This window comes from Culex quinquefasciatus, chromosome 2 (genome assembly GCF_015732765.1).
Source record: "Culex quinquefasciatus strain JHB chromosome 2, VPISU_Cqui_1.0_pri_paternal, whole genome shotgun sequence".
NCBI lineage: Eukaryota > Metazoa > Arthropoda > Insecta > Diptera > Culicidae > Culex > Culex quinquefasciatus.
This window is the reverse complement of record NC_051862.1, coordinates 125804850-125816306: the sequence shown is the minus strand read 5'-3', so window position 1 is coordinate 125816306 and position 11457 is coordinate 125804850. Positions and strand designations below refer to the sequence as shown.

Sequence of the window (11457 nt, the reverse complement as noted above, 5' to 3'; positions counted from 1 at the left end):
TTTATCTTAATTAAACAAATTTCGATCATTTAATTCAATTCTCCTTTTTTCCACATAACCAATTTAACTTTTTATTGATTTCTCCGATCAAATATTATTTTCTTACTAAAACTCAAACAAACATTATTCTTATTTAAATTTTATAATTTATTTTACAGTTCATCGTTTTTTTTTATGTTTTATTTACCACAAATTTTGATCATTAGATTCAACTCTCCTTTTTCACATAACCAATTTAACTTATAATTAATTTCTCAGAATAATTATTATTATCTTATTTGAATAATTTCTCACTAAAACTCAACTCAAACAATTAATTTTGGTTTATCAAAACATTATTATTATTGGAATTTTATAACTTATTTTTGAATTCCTCTTTTATCTTACTTGTCTCGGCTAATCTCATTTCCCCCCTTTTTTGCACATAACAAATTATCTTTGGAATTTCATTCGTTTCGTTTAACCAAATTACTATCAGTTTTTTAAGTTTTAGTTTTTGTTCACATATTTCCTACAAATTTTGATCAATAAATTCAACTCTCCTTTTTGCACATAACCAATTAATTATTATAATTTTTGGAATTTTAAAAATTTCCTACATATTTCCTTTTTCACATATTTCCTACAAATTTTGATCGTAAAATTTAACTCTCCTTTTTTCAGATATCCAAATCAACTCTTTATTAATTTCGCAGATTAAATATTGTTATCTATCTACAACTCAAACAATTAATTTTCATTCATTGCTCTTATTGGAATTTCATAACTTACTTTTTGCAATTCCGTCGTGAAACTACTTACTTTTCCTGTCATTCTTGAACGACGAAATAGCCTACTTTTCTGTACCAAAAATAACAGAATCGAATAGCAACACTTTTCAAAATAAATGCTGAAAAGTTCTACTTTTCAGCACTGAAATGAGTTGTTTGGAAAAGTAACACTTTTCAACATTTTTTTGATTTAAACGATTTATTGACAAAATACATAAAAATTCGACCTCAAATTTCACTCAATGGGTGTTTTTCGAAATTGCAAAAAATGTTGTATGGAACTCGTTGCAAAACTTGTTTTTTTCAGCACTCGTCGTATTTATCCAACTCGGTGAACCTCGTTGGATGAATGTACGACTCGTACTGAAAAAATCCTCTTTTTGCAACTTGTTGCATAAACTACTATTTTAATTCATTCGTTTTGTTTACTTCATTTTTTTAAATTTTAGTTTTTGTTCACATATTTCATACCAAATTTGATCATAAAAAATTGGCCGTTTTTCATGATGTGAAGTTTACCATGACAGCTGCAAAAGTTTTTCTCTTTTTAATTTCTCGATTAAAATAATTTCTTATTTTTCAATTCATTCGTTTCGTTTAACTCAATTAATTGCAAACGGAACAAATGTCCTCTTTTTCACAAAACCAATTAATCATTTTATTAATTATTTTTCAGATTTCTTTAAAAGCCATTACATGCCTCTCAAAATATTATTATCTTACTGATTTATCAAAACCTGTCTTTGAAAATTAATTTTGGAATCATTCGTTTCGTTTAACTTAATTAGTTTTTGTATGGCTATTCCATCTGAACTACAAAAATGTGTTTAACATATTACCTAAAAATTTTGATCAATAAATTCAACTATCGAGAAATTAAAAGTACAACATGGAGTTAAACTTTCTGTCAAGCTGCTGTGAAGTATTCCATTACAGCTGGGAAAGTTTCACTCCATGTTACCGGCTCACATCTCTCTTTTTAATTTCTCGATAAACAAAACTCAAAAATAAATCAACAATCAAGAAATTAAAAAGAGAGATGTGAGCCGGTAACATGGAGTTAAACTATCGCAAATGTCATGGTAAACTTCACAGCAACTGCACAGAAAGTTTAACTCCATGTTGCACTTTTAATTTCTCGATATTTTTGCACAAAGAGGATATTTGAATGTTTCCAATGGCATTAAAAAAAATAATTTGGGACATAAAAAGTTTAAACTTAGTGGTGAAAGTGGATATTTTAATTTGAAGCTTATGACTTGATTGTTAAGCGTTTCAAAGTTCACGAATTGGCAAATTATGTTAGGTTTGATTATTATTATCTTACGAATACTCAAAACATGAACATGATGTGCATTGATTCTAATTGGAATTATTGTTGGAGCAAATTGAAACTTATTTTACAAATCATTCGTTTCGTTTTACTTTTAAGTACTATCGTTTTTTTTTTTAGTTTGAGTCCATCTGAAGTAGAAAAATTTGTTTCACATATTTCCTACAAATTCTGATCATTAAATTCAACTCTTTTTTTTCACATAACCAATTTAATTTTTTATTAATTTCTCAAACACTTTATGTTAGTTTATCAAAACATTATTCTTATTAGAATTTTATAACTTCCTTTTCAATTCATTCTTTTCGTTTAACTTAATTACTATCGTCTATGTTTAATTTCCTTCAAAATTTGATCATAAAAACACAAGTTCCGTAATCTGGGGTGAATCGGGACTACAGTCTGAATAGGGACAACAGTTTTTAGAGCACTTAAAGCTTTTTAATTTGGAAATGGATGTACACCTTTTGTTGGCCTGAGTCTGCTCTAACCGAAACCAACCAGAAAAATCAAAATATTGTGCTCCAACATGGTTAAAACTGCTGTCCCAATTCGCCCCATGTGTCCCGATTGACCCCAGTTTACGGTGTTCTTTTTTCACAAAACCAATGAAACATTTTATTGATTATTTTTTCAGATTTATTTATAAGCCATTACATGCATCTCAAAATATTATTATCTTACTGATTTATCAAAATATTATTCTAATTGGATTTTTATAATTGTCTTCTGTCTTTGAGAAAAACCATTGTTCAAATGTTTTTGTCCGTTAAAGCAAACTGAAACTTACTTAATTACTGAACTTAACTTAATAACTTTTCAATTCAGAATCATTAAACTTATCTGTACTTTGATTTTTTGAAACCAAACACAAAAATAAATCAACAATATTTTTGCACAAAGAGGATAACCATACAAGATTTGAATGTTTCCAATGGCATAACAAGCTATTAAAAAATATTTAGAAAAAAATTATAATTTGGGACATAAAAAGTTTAAACTTAGTGGTGAAAGTGGATATTTTAATTTGAAGCTTATGCCTTGCACATTTCAAAAAAAATTGTTCAAATAAACCGTAACTTGTAGCACTAAATCTTTGTTTTTTTTTTTTCAATTGGGGTAGAGGACCCAGAAATCGCCCACTTTATAGTGGCAATCTAGGAAATTTGATGAGAATCTGATGACAATTTATGGTTTTTGGTTCTATTTGTTGTAGAACGTTGATAAACTATTTGATTTTAAGTTTCCACAAGGTTTTTATCATTTACGTGTTCATTTTTTATAAAGCTTTGCGTTTTAATAAAGTGCTCTGAAGAGCCTATTTTCGCCCCCCTAAATCCAATTTTCGCCCACCCTTGGAACCAGTTTTCGCCCACGACAAAAATAAAAAATCAAATGAAATTATGACTCAAAGCTAAGCAAATGTGGTCTCCCATTGATACACAACATATTCCCGGAGCTAAATTTGATTGATGTGCACATATTTTGTCGTGCATATTATAAATTGAGGTTCAAAAAATCCTAGGAGATTTTTTTTTCAGATATCCTGCTTATTTTGAGATTCTCTGTCTATTATAACTAAAACCAAAACATGTTCTCACTCTCTCTAAAAAATATGACTGAATCAAAATTTGTGATAGAACTCATGTGTCCCTGTTCACCCAAGATATGGGCACACAGTTACAATTAGCTCCATGTTGTTGTTGATTTTGTTAGGGGAGCTTAACCCTATGGGTCATTTGCTCCCGAATTGACTCAATATAAAACATCGAGTACTTCTTAATAAAAATATTAAAGCACATGTGTAACTACTTCTCCATCCTCTGCTTAATTTGTTCTCCCATGTACCAGTAAACTTTTACAACATTTGAACCAAAACCCCTTATGAATGAAAGTAATTAAAATGATTATTTAACCTTTAAAAATAATCTAGAATGTTCCAAATATATTTTCAAGCACATTTCGCTGCGATTTGATTCGTTTTAATGGTAAACGAAAACTGGTTCTAGATAAAATCTGAAAACATAATACTAGATTTCGCCTTGGGCAAAAATTGGGTCTCATGTTTTTTCATGTCTGGGGGTCGCCCACTTTATTTTATTGAAATAACCTTTGGTAAACGTTTAAAACAGGTAAATCACTAGATTTTCATGAAATTCAGACATACAGTGAACTAATGAATTATTCATTTACATTATTTTCGGACAAAATGAGTTGTTTTCCCTCATTAACATTATTACCCGCTGTAGTCTAAATTGACAAAAATATGGCGGCTGCAGTAAGGCTTTTTTTGAAAAGCTTATAAAAACTTAATAAACAATAGAAATTCATAAGGAAAGTTTCAATTGGTACTAGAAATGAATGAATATGTAAACCTGCATAATAAATTCAATCAAAAAACGGTATGAGTTTGCTAAATACAGATTATATTCAGTAGGTGGGCGAAAACTGGAGCAGGGCGAAAACTGGGAATTGTTGCAAGCTTGCACTTGTAATTCCTCGATAGCTTGTAGTCATATTTATAAAAAAAAAACACCTTTAAATCATTCCGAAACCATTTATTTGAGCAACTTTTGTTGAACGTAAAACTTTAATTCTATTAGTTTACTTTTATCATGTTTAGTTTAGTTCTCTCTTTTTAATTTCTTGATTTTTTCATGTTGTTACACAGTCACTTTTTCATTTAGAATGGCAACATTATCATCTAAAATGTAAAAAAAAAAATGCTTGAGGCATAATCTGGGACACTACAAAAGCTACTGCAAACTTATTTTACAAATCACTCCTCCAACCTTATTATTTTCTAAAATTTTAAGAGTGCTTCTTTCCAATGCTTCTTTAGTTGAGGAGATGCTGTGGAGAGTTTTTTTTAAGGCTCTTAAATAAGTTTTCTGAAAAGTTAGATAGTTTGAAAAAGTTTGTTCAATGCTATTAACTACGGGAACTATTATCAAAGTAGAATACAACAACAAGCTTGTACCTTTTAAAACATCCAAATTCAATGATATTAAGATTAATTAACTCCTAGCAACTTTACAAAACACGTTCAATGGAACATTACTCCATTTGTCTGTTGTGTTGATGCATATTCACAAAAATTGATGTCTTATTTCACAAATTTACAGTATTTTCAAAAAAGTTTGTTTTGTTAAATGACTATTTTTATAAAAGTGAACAAACTTCGTGGAAACTATGTTTGACGAAATAGCTTATTTTCTAAGGTGGCCCTGGAAAGGAAATTGAAAAGACACATTTCTTAAAAGTACACGAGACGGAACATTTGAGCGTTTGAAACAGAATTCGAATACGACTCAAATGAAATTCCGTTTTAGACTTCGGATAGAGTTCTGTCGATAGAAATCAGGCTAATGTGTGCTTATAATTTGATTATTCTGGTATTATCGTTATCAAATATATAATAAAAACGTGATTTTTTCCGCGATCGTAAAATAAACTCGCTATCCACTCTTGTTGTAATTCAACTGCCGTGGCACGGTGGAGTGGTGACCTACGAGGTGCTCGAAAAATGCTTCGCGGCTGCTATGAACGCACTCACAGCACGGACACTTGATCGGTGGCTCTGCCCTGGCCACGTGGCAAGAATGGATGTGCGTCTTCAGCGAACTTCTTTGCGTGAATGATCGCTTGCACAGGATACACGTACTCCGCTTTTCACCACTGTGGACTACCGCGTGCCGTTTGAGGGCACCTGTTGAGTAGAATTCCTTGCTGCAGTCCTTGCACTGGAACGGCTTCTCCTTGTTGTGCCACAGAATATGCATTTTCAGATCCGCCCGTCGTAGAAAGAACTTGTCCTCGCTACACAGCTCGCACCGCAGCAGGGCAGGACGCTGAGACTCCGGCGACCGGGCCGGTGTTGCCGGTTCCGCTGGACCGTCAATCGGTGTTGCCGGTTCCGCTGGACCGTCAATCGGTGTTGCCGGTTCCACTGGGCCATCGACCGGTGTTGCCGGTTCCGCTGGAACGTCAATCGATGTTGCCGGTTCTGCTGGACCGTCGGTCGGTGTTGCCGGTTCTGCTGGACCGTCGGTCGGTGTTGCCGGTTGAGCTGGACCGTCGGTCGGTGCTGCCGGTTCCGCTGGAACGTCAATCGGTGTTGCCGGTTCCGCTGGAACTCGCAACATGGGTTCGATCGGGGATCTCGAACAAGATCTGATGTTGTTCCACTCCTGTTGTAAGATGGATAGCAAAAAATATTTAAGGAACAAGCGGAATCGTTGGACATCAGTTTGCCTGCCTTACCAAAGGTTCTGTTTGAGTGCTGGTACAGGTTATGTTCTTCAGCCGTTTGACAATCTGTTGTTCCTCTTCTTTTTCTCGCATACCGTAACCGGATTGAAATCCTTGAAAAAATGAGTCCAAGTTGACGTCCGGTGGCAAGTTTGAGGGCAGCAAGGTTGCCGGATGCGGCTTGTGCTGAGGTGCCAGACCCGGAGACGGCATCCCACCAACCTCAACCTCCCTGATCTGGTGATCATTCTCGAGGTGATGTTTGAGCTCGATCTCTTTTTTTTAATAAAAAAAAATATTAAAAAACTTTGAGCGTTAGAATAAAAATCACAAAAATTAATTTAAAAAAAACCTTTTTTTCTACGACGAATGTCTTTCCGCGGATAGGCCAGGCTCGGATGCGGCATGTGCTGAGGTCCCAAACCCGGAGACGGCATCCGACCAACCTCAACCTCCATGATCTGGTGATCATTCCTGAGGTGATTTTTGAGCTCGATCTCGTGCGATACTTGGATGTGACATACGCCACATTCCAAATAACCTGTTATTATAGAAAAAAATAAGTTTTTCGTTTAAAGTTCAGCAACATAATTTTCTCTTTAAAAAACAAAAAAACGTTGAAAAACTTTGAGCGTTAGAAAAAAATCACAAAAATAATGAAAAAAAAAAACCTTTTTTCCTACGACGAATGTCATTCCGCGGATAGGCCAGGCTCGGATGCGGCATTTGCAGAGGTGGTGCCAGGCCCGGAGACGGCATCCCATCAACCTCAACCTCCATGATCTGGTGATCATTCTCGAGGTGATTTTTGAGCTCGATCTCCAGCGATACTTGGATGTGACACAGGTCACATTCCAAATAACCTGTAATTAAAGAGAGAAAAAAAAACGTTACGTTGGTGTCAACGATGGGTGGCATTAACATCAAAATATCTGAGATTCGGTCTCAAAAAGTGTATAAATAACACTTAAGTGCTTATTAATTTTGATAGCCTTTTCAAATCTTCAATTTTTTGGGCTCAATCTCAATCGCCCGGACTTTAGTCGGAATCGTTTTTTTCGCATAACTTTTGCAATACTTTACGGATGGTGACGGCCCAGCCCGTGACGAGATAATCGAAAAAATAATTTAAAAAAAACCTTTTTTCCTGCGCCGAATTTGATTCCGCGGATTGGCCATCGTGAAAAGTCCCGTATCGATCTGCCGATTTTTACAACATAATCACCACTCGATTTCCCGCGCAAAATGTTCACCTCCCCCTTCCCCACCCACAGCTCGCCCACCACCCACCAGCATAAAAACTGACCACAATGACGTCATCGCCTTCCCCCACTCCGCGGGAGGCTGGCTGACCAGTGGCCCACCTCCTCACACTCACCTCAATCCACCTTCGGACGCCGAACGGACAACATTTCCCTCCAAATTCCGCGAACAACCACGTGAAAAATCTAATCTCCAGAGCTCCATCCGAAAATCCGACACGATGCACCGATTCTTTCCGATTCCGATTCCGCCCAACCAGGCCGGTGAGTTTTTGACGCAGAGTTCATGTTTGTCCCGATGGTCTCCTTTTTCTCCGGGGGGTTGAATTCCTTTTTAAATGCTTCGGCCGGTAATCTTCGAAGGTGTATTTATGTGCGTGAGTCTCGACTGGCTCAGTCCGGATGGTGCCCGGGTCTGCCTCCAGTAGAACGTCCGTCGCTGCGGGGCCGGACCATGCCCGGCCGCCCGAAAATCCGACACAATGCACCGATTCTTTCCGATTCCGCCCAACTAAGGCCGATGAGTTTTTGACACAGAGTAGTTTCGACTGGCTTAGTCCGGATGATGCCCGGGTCTGCCTCCAGTAGAACGTCCGTCGCTGCGTGGCCGGACCGTGGTCGGCCGGCCGCTCGGAGATTGTTCCGGGCAGTTACACGTTGAAAATAAACAAGATTTTTTTTTTTACTTTTGGATCCGTAGAAAAATACACGCACATTTCAAATAACTCAAATTCAGCCAAACCCGAACCTACACAAGAATGAGTAAACGATCATAACTCATTTTTGAGTTAAAGTGGTTTTTAATGATTTTCACTCAGATTCTCAAAATTTTCCTGTTCCAATGGAAACATTAGAAAGAGAAATGTGGCCTCTGTACTACTTATTCTAACTGGATAGGAATCCCAGCAAACATAAAGTTTGCTTAAACGTTACCATGGTAATTTTCAGAACATTTGCTAAAAATGCTGCACTGCTGCTTTTTGGTGAAAGTAAACGCCAATATGTTAAAATGTACCATACTTCCACAAAATTGCAGGGTTAAATTACCATGCCCAATCCAAGCCATCCAAGCACGGAATGTTTTCAGCAAAAATACATCGGTACGTGTTCTCAGTTTAACCCTGTTCTTGATCTGGCTCAAGATCGAGCCTGAATCGAGTCGAGGTAATTTTTTTGAAGTTTTAAAATTTGTATTTTATTTAATATTTTGAAAAAAATAGATTTGCAAAAAAATGAGATTTATTTAATTTGTAGAATTTTAAGAATCTTATTTATTCTTAAAATGCGTACAATGTAATAAAAATAGAATTTTCGATTTTTTTATTTAAAATTATAAATTATTGGAATTTTAGCCAAAATTCTCAGTGCGTAATGATCTCAACTTTAGTGAAGTCCCACGCTCGATCTTATGTATGCAGAAATCTTGGCAGGTGTTGATTAAAATTAATAAAAAATAAATTTTCGTGGATTTCCAACGTGCTTTTAAAAAAATGTGTTGATTTAAAAAAAAAAGCTAGAAATCTATATTCCATATTCAGGAGCATGACGGAACTAACAAGCCGAACAAATTAATGAGATAAAGCACTTTCAAATTATGGTGTGTTCAGAATTTTTTGAATATATGTCTAACTTTATCTTTAGATGTTTGAAAATTGCTGGTTTTGCCCCTTGAGATCACCAAGAATGAAGCAAAAACGAATCAACGCTAAACGACTCGACGCTAAACGTCAAAGCAACTACACGCAGAAAAAAGTTTTGTAGAATCAGCCTGTACCAAGGGGCTGGAAACTCTAATATTACTTAGGAATACTGAGTATACTAATGATATTCCAGTATACTTGTTAGTATACTAACCGAAAAGCAATAAACTGTTAGTATATTAAGATACTCTCAGTATATTGGTAAGTATACTGGCGGTATGTAAAGGAAATAATTAGTATCGAGAAATTAAAAATGCAACATGGAGTTAAACTTTCTGTCAAGCTGCTGTGAAGTTTTCCATGACAGCTGCGAAAATTTCACTCCATGTTACCGGCTCACATCTCTCTTTTTAATTTCTCGATACTAACATATATGTTGATATACTGGTTAACATAATAAGTATAGCTCTAAGAGTTTCCAACCCCTTGGCCTGTACGAGGTTTGAATCAACAAAATTTTTGTTGAATATAATCAACGCCGATTTTGCGTTGAAACAAACCTTGATTTTTTCGATTCAACAAAAGTCTTTTGTTGTTTTGAAAAAGCTGCTTTGACGTTTAGCGTTGATTCAACAAAAAAAAAAAATGATTTTCAAATCAACAAAACGTTTTGTTGATTCAAATATGCTTTATTTTTCTGCGTGTACAAAAGATTTTTGTGGAATCCCTGACTGAAAAGTCCGTCGGACGTCCGTCGTTTGTCGTCCGTGCAACCGTACGACGTCGCACGACAATGTCGTGCGACTTTCGCACGAATGTCAGACGTTTTTGCACCAAAATGTAGTATTTGTCGTACGATCGATAATCGAAATTGTTCGACATTGTCGTACGACATTCGACCGACGTCGCATGGTTTTGTTATTTAGGATGTCGTGCCTTTGTCGTGTGATGTCATTTCGGGTTTTTAGGTTATGTTGCAGTAAAAAATATATATTTTTTTTATTTTTTTTTATTTTTAGATGTATTTTTATTGTAAATTTCACTTTTTCACTCGATTTAAAATACATTCATTAATTTTACTTGTGTGTCGCGATCTCCACGTAGTTTTTGGCGTTGTCTTCCAGTTGGTCTTTCAGCTCATCGCTCGGCATCTTGGCCGGAAGTTTTGGCGTTGTCTTCCGTGTCCGGAATTTGCCAGCCATCATTTCGAGCCGACCGCCACCGTTTATGTCCCATGGATTGATGGCCACCGGAGTACGGGACAACGTCGGTTTACGTACTTCCGGAGCAGATGTTTATGCGGTCGTTACAGCTTCCGTTCAACAAACTGCGTGGGACAACACAAAGACGCTGGTTTGTTAGCAGGATCAGATTGGAAAATTTTTGGTTACCTGAAAAAAGATAACGTCATTCGGCTGAATCATCATATCCAAATCATACCTAGAGTTTTGTAGTTGAAACAAAGGGAATCTCATGACAGATATTATACTCAAAAAATCTGTGAAAATTCATAAAATAATTGATTGTGGAATATTCAAAAATTTAACTTTCAATGTAAAATTTTGAAAAAAAAATTAAAAAAGCAGTTAATTAAAACTTATAATTTTTTTAGAAAATAAAGATAAAAGAAAGTTTAAGACAACAAAAAATTCTAACATTTTAAATTTAAAATTAAAAATCAACATCAACGCATGGGTTTTCTCCAAAGTTTTATGGAGAAAACCCATCTGGACCTGTTTAAATATTTTTGATTTTTTTAAATTTAAAGTGCATGTTTGTTTGTTTGTTTTGTTTATTTCTGTGGTAGCGTAAGGTTTGCACCTTTTAAATTGCTACTTCCGATTTTGATCGACGTGCATACACAAATTTTATAACCTAAATTGTATACTAATAATTGAAAGCACTAAAATTTGAAAAAAAAAAAACTAGTGTCACTTAAGTCTGAATTCGCTGGTTCAAATCGTCCTTTTCGTTGTTGTCTCGTGTTGCTGGTAGTGTAGCGTTGTCGTGAGGTAATGTCCAAGGTTCATCCGAGGGGATGGGGGTTTGCCCCTTGTGCGACCTCTTCCTGGAGGCCACAGGAGCCCGGGGGGTTGTCCCTATTCCACTCTTCCTTTGACTTGTGGTTAGGGGGGCCCCGGGTCTCCTGAGCCTCAGTGGATTCTCCGGTTGGCGTTTCGTCGGTTCGCGTTTCGTCGGTT

At 35.7% G+C, this 11457-nt stretch overlaps 1 protein-coding gene across 1 annotated transcript; it reads right to left on the bottom strand.

Moving 5' to 3' along the window:
• Window positions 1-5474: 5474 nt before the first annotated feature.
• Window positions 5475-7561, bottom strand: LOC119768078 (zinc finger and BTB domain-containing protein 45-like). Its single transcript, XM_038258458.1, has 5 exons — window positions 7494-7561; window positions 7026-7217; window positions 6707-6895; window positions 6367-6629; window positions 5475-6293 (listed from the first exon to the last, which is right to left on the bottom strand). The coding sequence occupies exons 1-5, from the start codon at window positions 7531-7533 to the stop codon at window positions 5562-5564; spliced, it is 1416 nt and encodes a 471-aa protein (XP_038114386.1). The 5' UTR covers window positions 7534-7561; the 3' UTR covers window positions 5475-5561.
• Between the last annotated feature and the right edge of the window lie 3896 nt (window positions 7562-11457).

What these genes read in the sequence shown, in the direction of transcription:
- LOC119768078 (XM_038258458.1), bottom strand. Translation starts at nt 7,533, where the DNA reads ATGGCCAATCCGCGGAATCAAATTCGGCGCAGGAAAAAAG. An exon ending in AATTCGGCGCAGGAAAAAAG is followed by an intron (nt 7,218 to 7,493) that starts GTTTTTTTTAAA and finishes CTTTAATTACAG; the next exon opens with GTTATTTGGAATGTGACCTG. An exon ending in CATTCGTCGTAGGAAAAAAG is followed by an intron (nt 6,896 to 7,025) that starts GTTTTTTTTTTT and finishes CTATAATAACAG; the next exon opens with GTTATTTGGAATGTGGCGTA.